Source organism: Papilio polytes, unplaced genomic scaffold (genome assembly GCF_000836215.1).
Source record: "Papilio polytes unplaced genomic scaffold, Ppol_1.0 DF824024.1, whole genome shotgun sequence".
Taxonomy (NCBI): Eukaryota; Metazoa; Arthropoda; class Insecta; order Lepidoptera; family Papilionidae; genus Papilio; species Papilio polytes.
In genome coordinates this window covers 2,758,224-2,776,692 of record NW_013525180.1, presented here as the reverse complement: position 1 = coordinate 2,776,692, position 18,469 = coordinate 2,758,224, and the positions used below count along the sequence as shown (strand labels likewise).

Below are 18,469 nucleotides of genomic sequence, written 5' to 3'. Positions count from 1 at the left end.
ACCATTAAAAAATGGAGGAGGAGACGCACATAAAGAGGATATTTCCTCTTTCCCTTCTCATCCTTTCCGTAGAAAATGGTGGGAAAGGAAAGGGACTAATATTAGGCCTCCGGCACCATTCATCGGGGAAAACACGGAATTACTTCCACTTCACGCCTGTCTTCTATGTGGTCGTAGTATTGCTGGGGGCGAGCCGGCCCATTCGTGCGAAGATGTTAAATCGGGCTCTTACATTGCGATATTATTTGTGATGATAGCTAGTAAAATTAAAAAAAAAATACTTTGATATCGTTTCATTTGCCAGTATTATACTAGAGTAAAAAATCAGCACATATATACCAGGAACTAACAACATTGAAGATAAAATAAAATGCAATTTACAAATAAAAATTTATTTCCTTACAAAAAATAATGCAAATATAAATTAAATTACTACTTAAAATACAAATATAAGGTTACTTATACAAACATCTGTAAAACGACGCAAACAAGCATCACAATAATACTGCTTTTGACTAATATAGCCGAGCTGGGTTCTTCGCAGTCATCGTTCTGTTGGACTTGTACGAAGTATGGTTGGTGTAGTTCCTCTCTAGTTGTCATGTACTCGTTGATGGCGGTCGTGCCAGCCGCTGGCATCACCCTGGCACGACTTAATTTCCATACACCCACTGGAAACACAAAATTAAGTGTAAAGGATTTGCGAGCTTCGATTGAAACAGTTTTAACGCGTTTAAATCGGCAAATTTTTTTTATTTTTTCACACCCTGTGCATTTTTTTTCCATTAGAAATGAGATATCTACAAGGTGTTTTAGAGTTAGGTTTCGCATTCGTTGTTAAGAGACTTTAAAGTGATAATTGCAATGTAGTAATGGTAGTGAGATTTCGAAATAATAATATAGAATGAATTCATATTACCAACTTTTACAGACACGTTTAACCTAAAGTTGTTATTTTCAAAATGACCTATCTATTTACACAGATCAGTGAAAATGAATTTTGTGACGATTTCGAAGTGATTGTACTTCATTAGCGTTCAGTCTTTTATCTCATACTAGCTGTTCCCGTGCGACTTCATCCGCATCAAATCGTAAAAATGTTATTTCATTGTTTACATTTGTCAAATTACAAATGTCAAAATGACATGATGACAACCTTGCTTCCTTGATGTTGGCAGCAACTTATGGTCTCTTTCCCACATTAGGGTTTTTATTTCAAATATTTACCCCCTTAGTTTAATGGCGTTAAAATATATAGTCTAAAGCGTGACGCAAGTGTAGGGCTTGTTATTAAAAAAAAGAATTATTCAGAAATATGCTGTAATAGCTGACATCTTAGGCAACAAAGAAGTGTGTGTTTACGCTTTATTAGAATAGTATAGAGTCCACATGTGTTTTTAGTGTTGCTATCTACAAATTAAAAACTTACCAGATCTCTGGAACTGATTGACGTTGACGCAGCTGTACGCTAGAGAATAGGATACATAGTCTGTGGTGAGCACGTACAGTCTTGTGGTCACTGTCGCTGCTGGGTCTAGAAGATAATGCATACGTTAGGTACAGAAATCTTATTACATTTAGCTGTAAATTTTGAGAATCTGATGAAATTAGATTATTAGGCCCTGTCCCACTACTGGCTGATAGAGGCTCAGATAGCTTTAAAATGACGTCACTGTCAGATAAGGTAACAAAATCCAATATTTTCATCACATATTTTACACGTTGGATTCATATCAGACAATTTACAATTTGGTGGGACAGACTCTTAATGTAATCTATGGTAATCTACTGATGTTTTTGTCTGGCTACCGTAAATATAGTAACAAAGACATCTTGGTAATTAGTACTACAGTAAGTGCAGGCGCAGTCTTTTGACTAAACTCTCGCACAACTGTTGTGCGATTGTCGATTGTTTCGCAAAACAATTGAACTATTTAGTTGCACAACTAAACGAGTAGTACCTCCATATAAGATCATAGCAATCAAAGCGAGACTAAACAGTTGTGCGATATTTTATTAGTTGTGTAGTAGTTGGAATGGTATAAAAAGGAAATCTACTAATCATACTAATATTATAAATGCGAAAGTTTACATGGATGGATGTTTGTTAGAGTTTGTAGCCTAAACGGCTGAACGGATTTCGATGAAATTTAGTATAGATGTAGAGGATAGTCTCGAAGAACACATAGGCTACTTACTTTTATTTTTTTTAATTCAACGCGGACGGAGTCGCGGGCGAAAACTAGTATTTTCATAAAAAAAATACAACTTACCATCACTCAATCTGTCTGGTAGTGTTACCACTAATCTGGCACTGCCATCTGTGGAGTTGATAGTCGCTGTCCCTTCGATGGTGTCAAGAACTCCTTCAACCACCTCCCAGTTGAGGAGCGTCACGACGCCGGTGGCCTCGTTCAATGTGTAGCGAGCGCCAGTGCAGCCCCCCACCTCATGGAATTGTGGATACCGCTCTATTTGGTACCACGTACCGGTGTACTGTTGGGAAATTATTTTTTTATGGTTACCATATTCATAATGGACAAGGAGAGGATATCGTTGACTGGACGCGTTAGAATATTGCGTAATGTGAATTTGCATGTTACTATCCACTTGGAGTGGTAAGAACTTGTGCTTAAATCTATTCTATCTATACTGTTAGGAACAAAATTAGTACCGTGCTATAGAATTAGCGCAACTCTACATTATCGGCATAAACGTCACATCCCTAGCTGACAGCTGTCAATGTCACTAGAAGTATGGATAGATTGGCGCGCAACCTGGGTCTGGACGAGAAGTGTTGCTCTGAGTTTAAAGCGACAGTATCAATAAAATAAGTTGTCTAAAAATACATATATTGTAATAAAATTATAGTGTCTGTAATATCAAAAGAGAAATTACAGATTTCGCGAAGAGAGTGTATTTGCGTTATAAGTAGCATAAACTGCTTGTAATTTTTTTCCTATTTGTCTGTCCCCAAGTTTGTTTCGAGTAAACTCCGAATCGGCCTGGCCGATTTTGACGGAGCTTTATATGTAGGTAGCTGACATGGATGGGCATGTAATAGGCTACTTTTTTTTACTATTTAAACTGCTAGGTAGATGAATGCACGCGGGAATGTTACAGAAGACCATTTTTTAATTCTTCACTAACGAAGTTTGCGGGCGACAGGTCTTTTAAATAAAATTGTGTAATTGTAGAACTTTATCAAAATACAAACCTGTGCGGGATCGAAGTTCATAACCGCGGGTATGTTCAAATCACATTGACCAGGTAAGATGACCTGTCGTCCAGTCTGCACGGGGTAGTGGAAGCAGGCATTGTCAGTCTGGTTCACTGGCAGGTAGAACTGCGGGTACAAGACGCGGTTGAAAGCAATGACTGGAGCCATCGCGTTCTGAGCTGCTTGTGTCAGTTGCCGGGACTTGCTGTGTTTGGCACTCCATACTGGAAATAAGGAGGATTTTTATACATTTTACTATTATGAATGCGAAAATTTAGATGGATGGATGTTTATTAAAATTTATAGCCTATATTGCTGAACGGCCTAATTTTAGTTCCTTTCCCTTTCCACCCTTTTCTTGAGAGGAAAGGATGAGAAGGAAAAGTGGATTTGATCGTCAAGGAGACGCATAGGAAGGGAAAATTTCCTCTGTGTGCGTTTCCTCCTCCGTCAATGAAGGATAGGCAGCGCATCTGCAATTGCGGATGTTTATGTGCAGCGGTCGCTTTCCATTTTAGTGGATTCAGGTGGCCGCTTGCTCGTTTGCCACCTTATATTAAAAAAAAAAAAATCGGATCTCGGTGAAATTTGCCTCAGATTTAGAAGATAGTCTGGAAGAACACATAGACTACTTAGATTTTTTTTTATTCCACGAGAAAGAATTCGCGGGCGACAACTAGTTATTTAATGAGTACAAGAGAAATCTGCATTGACAACACTTCTTTTTCGCAAAAGAACCAAAAAATGGACAATGGACACCAAAAGTTTTGAAAACAACTACGATGACGTCATTAAAATAAATTAATACGTACCACGTCTATATTCTGCATTAATATTTTCACACGAATACAGGAGAGAGTATGTCTCGTAATCAGTAGCCAGCACCCACATATCTGTAAGAGAAATATGAAGATTAGCAGATACATTTTTGTGTAAATCTGTTCCATTGTTATACTGTGGATTTTCTATTAAACTTGTTTATCCAATTGTTTACTTACCAATAACACGTCCGTTGCTTAGAGTCTTTCTAAGTCTGCCGTTATTGGTAACAGTGATCGTGCTGGTGTTCACAACTGCGCTGTCACCAAACACGTTTGTGTCGACAACTTGGAACTGGTTCCCGGAGGAACTGAACACGGAACTGATGCAATCTCCGAGAGTGTCATCAGATGGATAACGTTCGATTTCATGCCACCAGCCCAAGTACTGAAAATAGAAGAAGTTTGAAAACGACTAGAATTAAAGTTAAATGTTGTTACAAAGTATTGACCATACGATTCCCGAAGGTAGGTACTCCTAGAAGGCTTTTTAAAATCTATACTAATATTTAAAACAGTAAAGATTTGTATTTTTGGATTCTTGTATGTATTAAAAAAAAACATACAGACGAATTGAGTACATCCTTCCTTTTGGAAGTCGGTCAAAAATACACAAAAACTACTGGGCGGATTTCAAAATTCTTTGACCATTAGAAAGAATTTCGTAAGACTTTCTTAACGTAAGACTATTTCTTTTTTAAATCCACATGGACAAAGTCGCGAACATCTAGTTATAAATAAACCAGCGCTTGACAATCCCACCTAGATTTAAATGGAGATGTGATCAAAGAGTAGTACAGGTTAGCTTCAATCAGTCAATCTTATTAAATTTTGAATAACAATTACGTATCTATACTTATATTATGAAGGGAAAAGATTTGTATTTTTGTATGTATTGAAATTACTCTAAAACTAATTGCCAATTTAAAAAATCACCAATAGAGAGCTACGTTATTTAATTACACGCGGGTGAAGTCGCTAGCAACAGTTATAGAAAATATATGCAGTAAATTCGTAAAAATAAGCATTTGTCTCAATAAGCTTAGTACAAAGGAAAGACCACAAAATGAGAAGACGACTGAAAATAATTATGGATGGATTGTGTGAAAGAGGATATGCTTAAGAAAGAAGTGGTTTCAGATATGACGGCTGATAGAGATGTATAGAAGAGCAGCACATACTGCGACCCTACATAAGGGATAAGGGCAAGTTGATGATGAAGCTTAGTATAAAGTAGTAGATTATGCCTTATAATCTATTTTTGGTGCTGTGAATTACAATTTATTTGTCTGTTTTCGCTCCAACTATTTTGTGAATACTTTTGCATCTTACCCTTTGCATATCAAATCCTTGAACACCAACAATATCCTCACATTGTCCTCTGAACGTCGGAGCCATGTTGGGGAACACATCGGGTATGTAGAAACAAGCCTCTTCACTTTGATCAGTGGTCATATAATAATCATTCAAAAGACCTTCTGTATTATTTACTATATTGTTAATTACGTTATTGGCTTCGTTACTCAAAGTTGTAGTTCTGCTAAGCTTCCAACTGTGCACTGGAATTGAGAAAATTCAGATTTAAGGCAATGTTCTTTAAAAAACATCTTAGATATTTTTAGAATGGATGAGACAGCATTAGATTGAAGAGAAAGCGTACAGTTAGCAAATCTTTGTCTATCTATACTATTATAATAAAGCGTAAACACACACTTCTTTGTTGCCTAAGATGTCAGAAATTACAGCATATTTTTGAATAATACTTTTTTTAATAAAAAGCCTTACACTTACGACACGATTAAGGCTATATATTTTCACGCTATCAAACTTAGTTTAAAACGTAAATATTTTGGATAAAACCGTCAAATGGGAAAAGGACCATAAACTACAAGCTGCCAACATCAAAGAAGCAAGGTTATTATGGTAACGGTAATTTTGACATTTGTAATTAAAAAATTGACAAATGTAATCATACCTTGTCTTCTATTATTAGCTATGTTTTGGCAGCTGTAAAGAAGGGCGTAGTTTGTGTAGTCAGTTTCCAGCACGTAAAGAGTCGCTACATTTACATCTGAAACAAAGAATGTATCAATTAAAAAACTGTCACTTCATATAGAAATCTGTAAAACTTAAAAGTGAAGTTACGATCCGGTTAAGTTGGTGTTAAAGTTAGAATTCCGTACCAATCGTATTTTCTTCTAAAATAGGAAATTTTAAATAATTTGCTTGATGTAATTAGTTACCAAAGAGGTAACAGTTTAATTTGAAATTAGTAGTTTTCAAACAACTGGAGTATTTTTTTGGTGGTTGATTTTTGGTGTTTTTTTACACATTTTTTTAAATTACTCACCACCATTAGGCAATCTGAACGTAACAGTAACTACTCCGCTGCCATCAGTTGAGGTTACAAAAGCCTCGCCGATGATAGTGTCCAAAGTTTGATTGATGACTTGAGAATTGATGACCTCAAAGCTGTTGTCTATGAGATCGTAGAACGGTCTGTTGCATTGACCACGTTGCGATGTTTGCGGGTAACGAGCGATCTCTATCCATCTTCCAGCGAACTGTAGGGTAAAGATGTGATAAACTATTAAATAAAAGCTTTCGCCCGTGACTCCGTGCGGAATTAAAAAAAAAGTAGCTTATGTGTTCTTCCAGACTTTCTTCTACATTTATGCCAAATTTCATCGATATCCGTCCAGTCGTTTAGTCTACAAACTTTAACGAACATCTAATCTCCTATAGACTAACTATTTCTAACAAACATTCATCCATCCAAACTTTCGCATATATAATATTAGGAAGATTCTTTTATTTAAATCTAAGAATATTGTCAACACAGTACTTTTAGTAGTTCCTCTTTTATTTCGTGCCTGTTTAAAATGCAAAATTTGATATAGTTTCAATACCAAGACGATTTCTATAATTTTTGTGTACAGTTTTGAGTTTTGTGCATCATTGTAATGTAAGTAAGGATTCAGATAATTCGACAAAGGTATCTTCTACTACGATCGTTTAAATATCAAAATTATTTACTCACACTGGCAGTATTAAAGTTGGCTTTAGCACGAATAGTTTGATCGCAAGGTCCTGGCAACAATATAGCTGGAGGCATCTCGTCGAACACCGGATAGTGGAAACAAGCTGCGTTACTCTGGTCGCTGCTCTCGTAGTAGTTCTCGAACAAATCGGTTGTATTACTAACAACTTGGTTTATACTGTTGTTGGCAGATTGCGATAATCCCGCCTGAGATCTGCTTAATTTCCAACTGTATACTGGAATTTGCAAAAATAAAGATACACGGTTTAAAACAAAATTGAATATTAAGTGCTGGAAGACGAGCTTTTTAGTAATTATTAAATTATTTACAAAGAAACTATTAATGCTAGCTTTCGCCTACGAATCCATCTGAATATTGTTAAAAACACACAAAAGTAAGTAGCCTATATATTCTTTCAAATTGCTATCTATGCTAAATTACATCGAGGTCCGTTCAGTTTGAGCTATAAACTCTAACAAATATCCATTCATCTAAACTTTCTCATTTAACATCATCTCGCGTATCTTTTTCTACTCCCGTAGGGTCGGCTCCGGGTTTTTGTCCTTCAAATAACTATCATCCGTCATCTCAGTCACTCCTTCTTGATCATGTCACCTTTCACGCAATCCATCCATCTCTTTCTAGGTCTACCTCTACCGGTGTATCCACATTCATAGCTAACGTCTTTCTTGTTACATACGATTCATCCCTCATAACATGCATCTTACTTTTTACTAATCTTACTAATATTATAAATGCGAAAGTTTAGATGGATGGATGTTTGTTAGCGTTTGCCTAAACGGCTGAACGGATCTCCATGAAATTTGGCACACACAGCATAGTCTGGAAGAACTCATAGGCTAACTTTTTATCCCGGGAATAGTTACGGTTCCTGAGGGATACGTAGCTTTTTGTTATTTATATCGTTCGTATGTTTTCTAATACCATGAAAGACGAACACGTCGTCGACGACGACGAAGACGACGAAGTCGCGGACAACAGCTAGTTTATAATATTAGTAAGATCATATAGACATCAATATACTTACTTTGCTTAGATTGATTTCCGAGGTTCCTGCAGGTAAATAGCAAAGCGTAGTCAGTATAATCCGTTGCCAGGACGTAGATGGTAGCATCGAAGGAAGCTAAAAAAAAATAGTTATTAAAACATGTTCCAAATATAAGTATTTATATAAATCCAGTTGTGACAAGACGTAATGTTCGTTAAAAGTTATAGAAGCTAGTATCGTATAGTTGCAAATAGAAATTTTTAGATATTTATGTCCCACTTCTGGCTGATAGATGCTTAGATAGCTTAATAATTGCTGTCAGATGGTAACAAAATCCGTTATATCTATCACATATTATACATGTATTTTGTGATGGATTGTCAGACAATTTACTATTTGATGGGACAGGTAATAAATCTCGGATTATTTTCAATCTTACTTCCTGTAGTATCGGTGAGTGTAGCGTTCAGAACACCTCTCCCGTCTGCAGAAATTGTAGCTCTAACATTGATTGTATTAAGCCTCTCATTGTCTACGTAAGTTTCATTGATCGTTAAAGTATTCAAACTGCTGGTAATTGTCTTTGCTGCACATTCTCCTCTTTGCAGTTCTGATGGGAATCTCGCAGCCTCAAACCATGTTCCGCTGAACTGAAAGAGAAGCGATATTATGAATACTTGAATGTTTCTCTGTTTCCATTATTTCTACTACTTTTACTTTCTAAGATTGTTATTGAAATATTAACAGTAATACATTGTGATGCTTTTGATTGAAAATTTATTTTAACATTGGTAGATTTCGTTTGTCTCGTCATAAAATGTAGTGTTAAGAACCTTTTGAAATGCAACCAAATCTAATGACTAACGGTTTCAATGATTTTCCAAATTATTTATACTATTGATCATTAGGATTTGGTTTATTTTTTCATAATTATTTTGAAAATCACTGAAACCATAATAGTAAAATTTCTAACTGAACAAAAGTTGACATTTTTATGGTTATTTAGAATTATACTAACGATTTTAGTAATTCAGATATGATATACAGATGAAATGTAAATTAGCAATAAGAAAATCGTAAATGGTAGTTGAGAATTCCCACCCAAAGTCCAACAAAGGAAACAGGATGGCGTTAAACCGCTAAATACAAATCAATTGACTTTCTCTTTCCTACTTATTTCTTTTTCTTGGGGCCTTCAAGATTGAACAATATTGAGATGACGCGTACCATCTTTCGAACAAAAAAAAAATGATACTAACAGCGTTAACATTGAAGTCAGTAACAGGGTTCTGTTCCTCACAAACTCCGTTCAGTATGACAGGTCCACCATTGTTCTCAGGGTAATAGAAGCAATCGTCTTCAGTATGACCTCTTGAGACGTAGTAATCATTGCTTAGTACTGGTATAGTTGTTATCACGTTGTTGATGGCTTGTTCTGCTGCCGTTGTGAGGTTCGTCTGTCTACTTAACTTCCAGCTGGAAACTATTGTAAGATACTAAGATTAGCATACTTATTACAACTTTAACTCCGTCCACGTGATATTAAAAAAAATTAGGTAGCTTTTATTCTTACAGACTATACTCTACTATGTCGTCGAGATCCGTTTAGCTATTTAGGCTACATATTTTTACAAACATCCATCTATCTAAACTTTCGCATTTATAACATTAGTAAGATAATATGTAAGTTTGGATGGATAGATGGATGTTAGAGTTTGTAGTATAAGCGCTTCTTCGATATGGCATAGAGGTAGAAGATAGGCTGGAAGAACACATAGGCTACTTTTATATTACACGCAGACGCGGGCGAATGCTAGTTAGATCGTTTTTCTAACATGGAATGTTTACTCAAATCATTAATTTGGATAAATTGTTGATAAACTTTCCTTTGATTTTGCTGGATTACTAGCAGAATACATTATATATTGAAAATTATGCAAAAAACACAATTTATAGCCCCGCAAAACCATTTAATTGGTTTGTCCGCGGGTACGATGTAGTCATATTATGTAGAGTGTAGTAATACATAGTAATACATACCTCTACGGGATTCAGTGTTGATGTTGGAACAGGAGTACACCAAGGCAAATCCGGTGTAATCAGTTGATAATACCCAGTATGGAGTGCTGATAGTCGCTGGAATTAAAGAAATAGATACTTAGAAGTAATGTACAATTAAAAATTATATACCCTTACAATTTTTGATCGAATATTGCTAAATAAGAGCAGTAACTAAACGTATATCTTGCTATGAGTTTTAAACATTTATGAATAATACAAAATAATAAATGATGATGAATAGAAGACCTAGAAAGAGATGGATGGATTGCGTGAAAGGTGACATGATCAAGGGAGTGATGACTGAGATGACGGATGATAGAGTGCTTTGGAGGACGAAAACCCGGTGCGTCGACCCTACGGGAGTAGGATAAGGCAGGGAAGATGATGATGATGATGGAATGATGACAAATAATCTTACTTAACTTTGTGTAAATTGTAACTGTAAAATCGACTACTTTTGGTTGCCAAGGAAGACCAGCATATGTGCTGAGTGGTTTTTAAATAAATAAACATTGCGTTGTCCAATGGGTAGGAAATAACTCGTATGGCCTGATGATTTCTTACCATTGGTGCCAGCAATAGGGAATGTGACGGTGAACTTGGCTGAACCGTCGTTGGAGGCGGGTACAGCGACAGCAGTGATAGTGTCTAATTGCTGGTTGATGACTTGTGTGTTGAAGACGTCGACGCCGTTGGGTGTGAGGTTGTAAGTGGCGGTGGCGCAGGTACCGTCTTGGAACTCCTGAGGATAGCTCTCGATGTCGTACCAAAGACCCATATACTGAAATAAAAGAGCAATATTAAAGGAGTTCCAATATCTAAAATTAGAGAAAAAAAACACAGACTACGCTACTAATAATTGCTAGAGTAGCTTTTTAATTGTGAAAGAATTTTTCAAATATGTCCAGTAGTTTCTGACTTATTTGAATACATACAAAAAATACAAATCTTTCCTCTTTATAATATTATTATAGATAGCATTGCTGTTGCTCTCGACTTCGTCCACTTAAAATTAAAAAGATATAGACTATGTTACTGATAACTTAACTTTTTAATTATTCCAATACGTACAAAAAGTCCAAAAATACACTCTCCACTTTATAATATTAATTTAGATGACAAATATACATTTACGGATTTCCTTAGTAACATATTAGAAATGAACATTACCGCATTAAGATCGAAGTTGCGCACGACTGGTATGGTTTCATCGCACTGTCCTCTGAAGACGACTGGTCTGCCGTCAGGAGTTGGGTAGTAGAAGCAGCTGTTGTCAGTATGTTCTATCCTCTGGTAGTAGCGCTCATCGAGCACATTGATGCTGTTAACAGTATTGTTAATATTCCTTTCAGCATCAATTGACAATGATCTCGTACGACTGAGCTTCCAACTCCAAACTGAAATGATATTACAAACCGATATAACTATGGAGTAATATTTCTTGTAAGAATATTTTTTAAGAATCTTAATTATCCTAATCTTATTATTTTTAAGAATCTTTTTTATATTATGAGATGGCAAACGAGCAAGCGGCCACCTGAATATGCCAAAATGGCGAAGCGACCGCTGCCCATAGACAACCGCAATTGCAGATGCGTTGCCTACCCTTCATTGACGGAGGAGGAGACGCACATAAAGAGGATATTTCCCCTTCCTAAGCATTTTCTCCACCGTCAAATCTTCCCCTTCGCATACTCTCCTTATAAGAAAAGGGCGGTAAAGAGAAAGGGACTTAAATTAGGCCTCCGGCACTACTCATCAAACGAAACACGGAATTGCTTCCATTTGACGCCTGTCTTCTGTGTGGTCGTGGTATTACTGGGGGCGAGCCCTGCAGTGCTAAGATGTTAAAGCGGGCTCTACCACTCTCATTTAATAGTGGGGTTAGTTGACAAATCACCGATTTAAAGATTAATAATTGAACTCTTGTTAAGATCAATGCATATATATTGAAATCTTCCCTCATCAGATTTCCTGATAAAACCAAAACGGTTATATATTTAAAAACATGTCAAATTTCATTAAATGTTACTGACGTATACCTAATACATTCACTATTGAATTTGTGCAGAAAAAATAGGTATTTCTTTCAATTTGATGTAGCTACAGTCTTACCTCTTCGCCTTTCAGTATTAATATTTCGACAACTATAAACCAGTGCATATGTATCGTAGTCGGTATCCAAAATCCAATATTCCGAGGGTTGTGATGCTGAAACAAAATGCGAAGGTTAATTTACATTATTAAAGATACATATATGAACAAAAAATCTATTTTCCTAATATTCTTCTCTTGGATATGAGTCATTCGATTAGATTTGAAGAAGCATTGGAATAACTACTTAATTTACTACCCCATATGATTAAGATTATAAAGATGCCTTGTACTGGTATCGTGTAGATAACATCTTCCTAATACTAAAATGCTAGAGTCTATAGACAACATAGGATGGATGGACGTTCTCTATAAACCGAAGATCTAGATAAAATTTGGCTTAGAACTAGAGTTTGGAAAAACAGACTCACTTTTGCTCAATTGTTCAATTTGATCAATGCCTCGCGGACGGAATCGCCGGCAAAAGTTACTTTTAAGAATGAAGCTTTAATATTAATAAAAAAGAACTTACTGCCAGGGAAAGTAACAAGTAATTTTCCCGTATTATCGGTAGTCGCAAGTACTGCAGAGCCAGTCATCGTGTCCAAGGTCTGGTTGATGACTTGAGTGTTGAATACATCGACGGTGCCGTTCGGAGTCAAAGTGTAAGTAGCCTCGTTACAAGCTCCGCTTTGGAAGTCGGATTCATAAGTTTCTATGAGACGCCAACGTCCGGCGTACTAAAAAAACGAAATTAAAATGGTAAAGAATGATGGATTTTTATCTTAAAGTTATTTAAGTATGAAGTAAAGAAAGAAACATCTAGTAAATATAATAGTTTTGATTACAACGACTACAAATCGCGATTTAAAACAAAAGACAGAATTGAGATTAGAAAGAATAGTAGAAGTTACATTATCATATAGTTATAAATTTAAAACTATTGATGCCAACGAGGACGTACAAGATATTATCCAATAAAGAAGACTAAAACGGATTATTCCCAACCGTCACCCTGCGCTGTCCCCACGTGAGAATAAAAAGTTCAATCCGTCACACATTTTAATCCCACTATGATCAATAAGGTGACAGATGTAACCGTTATGAATTTAAATAAGTTCCAACCGTCCTTTCGTCGCACAAGGTAAGACGGATAAATCTTTATATTCTAATCTGTCTCCATGTGGGGACAGAGCGGGGTGACGGTTGGGAATAATCAACTAAAACTATTATATATAATTTTGGACCTAGATGTAAAAAGTCAAAACGAACGAACGTCGAAAGTCGACAAGTTTCTCGCTGGTAATTTTGTGAGTTTTGATAATCTGAGAGCTGAGATATTACGGATTTAATTATTTGATATTAGAAGTTACAGTGTGTTACTGGAAATGTTGATTTTTGTTTATAGTGATACTTACTCTAACAGGGTCAAAGTTCTGCACCACTGTGATGTTAGGGTCACATTGTCCAACAAACTCTACAGGGGATCCGGGAGATAGTTCAGGTAAGAAGAAGCAACCTTCATCGGATTGGTCTATGTCTTCGTAGTACTTGTTGTCTAATACCGGAATATTAGCAATGGTATTATTAATACTGGTATTAGCTACTACAGATAATTGCTTCGTTCTGCTGAGTTTCCAACTGTATACTGTAAATAATATGTATAATCTTACTAATATTATAAACATGAAAATTAGATGGATGTTTGTTAGAGTGTAGTCTTAACGGCTGAACGGATATCGATAAAACTAGGTATAGATATAGTTTTTTTTTAAATTCCAAGCGTTCAGAGTCGCGGGCCAAAGCTAGTTATTCAATAGTGATGATAAAGTATTGTATCTTTTTTTTTTTAATTTTGTATTAATATTAAACGAAGTAAAGTCATTGGCTCCTTTAATACAGGTAATAATACCTAGTAAAGGAGCCAAGGATATAAAATTAAACAAAATACAGAATTGTAAAAATTAAAAATATGAAATCTATTAAGAATTTTAAGTATACAAACCTGCTCTGAAGTCATTCCCTCTGTTGACGCAGCTGTACGCTAAAGCGTAATTATCGTAATCCGTGTTCAAAACCCAGAATGGAATTTGAATTGCTGAAACAAATGTTTTTTCAAATTACAAATATTTCGATCAAACTAAAAAACATTTGAAAATATGTCTATCAGGTTGTTCAGTGAGTTTTGTGATACACCCATACAAATATTATAAAGAGGAAAGATTTGTATTGAAATAACTTAAAAACTACTGGGCAGATTTAAATAAATCTTTCACCGTTAGAAAGATAATTTATCTGTGAGTAAGATAGATTATATTTCCTAATTGTAAGCGGACAAAGTCACGCGCAACAGCTAGTTCTGTCTATTATTAACATTTACAATGACATACTTTAAAATAATAATTAAGAAGAGAATGTAAACTTACATCCAGAAGCTTCTGTGAGAGTGATCAACAGTCTCCCGCTGCCATCAGTCGATGTCATACTAACAATGCTTTCGGACATGAACAATTCTTGTCCTTGAACGTTGAAAGATTCAAGATCCGCAGTACTGCTATTAATTTGTGAATATTGATGAATAACACATTGGCCTGTTTGTTGATCTTTAGGATACGCTTGGATTTCGAACCATCTTCCTTGGAACTGGAAAAAAAAATTAATCCTTTAAATTTTCCACTTCGGTTGTAAATTTTGTAAAACATAACTATGATTAGTTGATTATTTTATCCAGTAATAGCTTTCGCCCGCGACTCCGTCCGCGTAGAATTTAAAAAATCAAAAGTGAGTAGCCTATGTGTTCTTCCAGACTATCCTCTACATCTATGTCAAATTTCATCGAAATCCGTTAAGCAGTTTAGGCTACAAACTCCAACAAACATCGATCCATCTAGTATGATTAGTTACAGCTAGTAGTAGTCACCAATAGTCGCAATCTAATAATCTAACTAATATTATAAATGCGAAAGTTTAGATGGATGGATGTTTGTAGCCTAAACTGAAGAACGGATCTCGATGAAATTTAGCATAGATGTAGAGGATACTCTGGAAAAACACATAAGCTACACTTTTTTTTAATTCGATGCAGACGGAGTCGCGGTCTAAAACTAGTTCTATCATAATTCTAAATAATTTTTTATTATTTTCTATTGCTAATAGTGTAAAAAGTATAGTGGCTAAGTAAGACGTGTGCCACGTTTGACAAAACCATCGCACAACTGTTTAGTCTTGCTGTGATTCCTATGAGCTTATATGGAGGTACTACTCGATGTTTAGTTGAGAAAAACAGTTGAGCTGCGAAACAATCGACAATCGCACCACAGTTGTGCGATTGTCGATTGTTTTAAAGGCACGCTCTAAAAAAGACAATGTTCTGGTCTAAAACAATATTTTTTTTATAATATAAGGTGGCAAACGTGCAAGCGGCCACTTGAAACACCGAAATGGAAAGCGACCGCTGCACATAAACATCCGCAATTGCAGATGCGTTCCCTACCCTTTATTGACGGTAGAAGAGACGCACATACAGAGGACATTTCCCCTTCCTATGCGTCTTCACCTTCGAATCCACTTTTCCTTCCCATCATTTCTAAAGGGACTAAAATATTAAAAAAGTCTTTTTAATTTTTAAACAGTAATAACCTGAGTAAAGTTAAAGTTGGGAACAGCTTGTATAGTATTATCGCATTGTCCAGGGAACACGACAGGAACTCCCGGCTGTGGTTCGGGATAGTAGAAGCATCCTTCAGGGCTTTGGTCCGTGTTCTCGTAGTAGCGCGCGTCGAGCACCGGGACCGTGTTAATGACGTTGTTGATTATTGTGACTGCAGCTGCGGTTAATTGCTTCGTTCTACTGAGTTTCCAGCTGGCAACTGTATGACGTTAAATTAATAAAAAGAAATTAAAACTCAAGTTTTTTAAACTAGATGGCGCTATTTTTAATATTATAAATGCAAAAGTTTATATGGATGAATGTTAGATTTTATAGCGTAAACTGATAAACGGATTTTGATTAAATTTGCTATATCTGTAGAGGATAGTCTGGAAGAACATATAAGCTGTGCTGTAACTGCTTTTGTTTTATAATTCCACGCGAACGGATTCGCGGGCAAAATCTAGTACCGATATAAAAACCTTTCAGATCTTGCGCATTAAACTAGATGGCGCTATTTTTATTTTTTGTATTGCTAACTTTATGAGAAATAAATGTTTATTTCTAGGTTCTTGTGTTTTCTATAAAGATGATTTAAAGCCAAATAGAAATGGAATTATTAATATTAGAAGAAGATTTACCTTGTCTACGTTCTGCATCCAAATTGTAACATGTGTATACCAGAGCGTATGAAGAATAATCCGTACTGAGCACCCAGTAGTCAGTTGAGGTTGTTTCTATAAATAAATGTTTTTTTTAAATAGGACTACCACGCTAGATTTTTAATAGAAAAATAATAGTAGATTTATGTAATCTTACTAATATTGTAAATGCGAAAGATGGATGAATGTTTGTTAGAGTTTGCAGCCTAAAAGGCTAAACGGATCACGATGAAATTTGGTATAGATATAGAGGATAGTCTGGAAGAACATATAGACTACTTATTTTTGTTTTTTTAATTACACGCAGACAGAGTCGCGGGCGTAAGCTAATTTTCTAATATTACCTTTACCGTTTCAACTAAGCTCTATGCTTGTGTTAAGATATGGTTTACAAGTGAAAATGGGATTCGAACCTTTGTCTACAAGATTGATAGTCCTTTAACCATTAGACTATTAGACATTAAATCTTCCAAAATCATCTAATTATACTTACGATTTGTCCCAGCGATGGGGAAACTGACAACTATTTTTGCACTATTATTGGGGTCCGGTGTGAGAGTCGCTACTCCATTTATAGTGTCTAAAGTTTGGTTAATGACTTGAGTGTTGAAGACATCAACGACGCTTCCGTTCAACGTGTATAACGCGTTGCTGCAACTACCGCCTTGGAACAGGGACGGGTAAGATTCGATATCGTACCACAGACCCAAGTACTGAAAACATTTTAAAACGTAATTAATATTGAAACAATTATCAGAATCTATTGAATATAACTAGATTAATGTTCTGTTTATCTATACTAATATAATGAACGACTTCACTCGCGTGAAATTAAAAAATTAACAAAAATATAAATATAATTATAAATTAATATAAATATAAATTAATAAATATATAGCCTATGTTGGTCACAGATAAATTACCTATTCAATGGTGTAAGAATTTTTAAAATCGGCCCAGTAGTTCTTTAGTTATTTCAATATATACAAAAATACAAATCTTTCCTCTTTATAATTTTAATTAGGACTAGTGTTTAGGACATTTTCTTTTTGTCAATTGTAAATATTTTAATGATGTATAATTAATCTTATATGATTTAAATAAATAAATAAAATAAAAAAAATATAATCCAAAGATGTCTCCGAAGATTAAAGTTTATTATAACTATATAGCATTGATATCTCTTTATTCTCAGACTTTCAAAGTTTCATAACGATTTTATATGGTAATCTTACTTCTTACTAATATTATAAATGCGAAAGTTTAGATGGATGGATGTTTGTTAGCGTTTGTAGCCTAAACGGCTGAACGTATCTCCATGAAATTTGGCACAGGTTTAAAGCATAGTCTGGAAGATCACATAGGATACTTTTTACCCCGGGAATAATTACGGTTCCCGTGGGAATTATTAATTTAGTTTTTGAATGTTTACTCGATCATTCTGCAACGGTTCAACATATCTTATTGAAATTTGGCACAGATATAAAACAAAGTCTTCAGTACACATGGGATAAGCTTCATCCCCGAGAAATGTCCGATTCCCGAGGGATTTTGTAATTTATATAGATTGTATGTTTTCTAATACCACGCTGACGAAGTCGCGGGCAACAGCTCGTCTTTTATAAAGTTCTCTAGTCTTTAATTTTAACATCTAAATAAAATGAATCACTTACATCAGCTAGCCTGAAGTTAGTAACCACTGGTATGTTCATGTCGCACTGTCCTCGGAACACGACTGGCCTGTTCGGCGCTGGCGTGGGGAAGTAGAAACAAGCTGCGTCTGTCTGTGTGATTGCTTGATAGTAGCGCGGGTTTAGTACTTCTACTCTGTTTATTATTTGGTTAATAGCATTTGCTGAGGCCGCTGATAATTGTCTATCGCGACTTAACTTCCAACTCCACACTGAAAATAATT

The 18,469-nt window shown here is 35.5% G+C and overlaps 1 protein-coding gene across 1 annotated transcript in view; it reads right to left on the bottom strand.

The window, feature by feature from the left end:
• Window positions 1-399: 399 nt before the first annotated feature.
• The window catches only part of LOC106101136, a 44,204-nt gene continuing 26,134 nt past the window's right edge, over window positions 400-18,469 (bottom strand). Inside the window, exons 34-58 of the mRNA XM_013280261.1 lie at window positions 18,228-18,457; window positions 17,048-17,267; window positions 16,534-16,629; window positions 15,883-16,112; window positions 14,670-14,886; window positions 14,249-14,341; window positions 13,662-13,891; window positions 12,776-12,983; window positions 12,265-12,360; window positions 11,320-11,546; window positions 10,714-10,930; window positions 10,129-10,224; window positions 9,348-9,571; window positions 8,528-8,738; window positions 8,128-8,223; window positions 7,079-7,314; window positions 6,389-6,602; window positions 6,014-6,109; window positions 5,371-5,597; window positions 4,219-4,426; window positions 4,033-4,113; window positions 3,218-3,444; window positions 2,274-2,496; window positions 1,430-1,534; window positions 400-671 (exon numbers count right to left, since the gene is read on the bottom strand). Coding sequence (XP_013135715.1) covers window positions 460-671; window positions 1,430-1,534; window positions 2,274-2,496; window positions 3,218-3,444; window positions 4,033-4,113; window positions 4,219-4,426; window positions 5,371-5,597; window positions 6,014-6,109; window positions 6,389-6,602; window positions 7,079-7,314; window positions 8,128-8,223; window positions 8,528-8,738; window positions 9,348-9,571; window positions 10,129-10,224; window positions 10,714-10,930; window positions 11,320-11,546; window positions 12,265-12,360; window positions 12,776-12,983; window positions 13,662-13,891; window positions 14,249-14,341; window positions 14,670-14,886; window positions 15,883-16,112; window positions 16,534-16,629; window positions 17,048-17,267; window positions 18,228-18,457 — 4,520 coding nt within the window. The 3' untranslated portion in view covers window positions 400-459. The remainder of the gene's footprint in view (window positions 672-1,429; window positions 1,535-2,273; window positions 2,497-3,217; window positions 3,445-4,032; window positions 4,114-4,218; window positions 4,427-5,370; window positions 5,598-6,013; window positions 6,110-6,388; window positions 6,603-7,078; window positions 7,315-8,127; window positions 8,224-8,527; window positions 8,739-9,347; window positions 9,572-10,128; window positions 10,225-10,713; window positions 10,931-11,319; window positions 11,547-12,264; window positions 12,361-12,775; window positions 12,984-13,661; window positions 13,892-14,248; window positions 14,342-14,669; window positions 14,887-15,882; window positions 16,113-16,533; window positions 16,630-17,047; window positions 17,268-18,227; window positions 18,458-18,469) is intronic.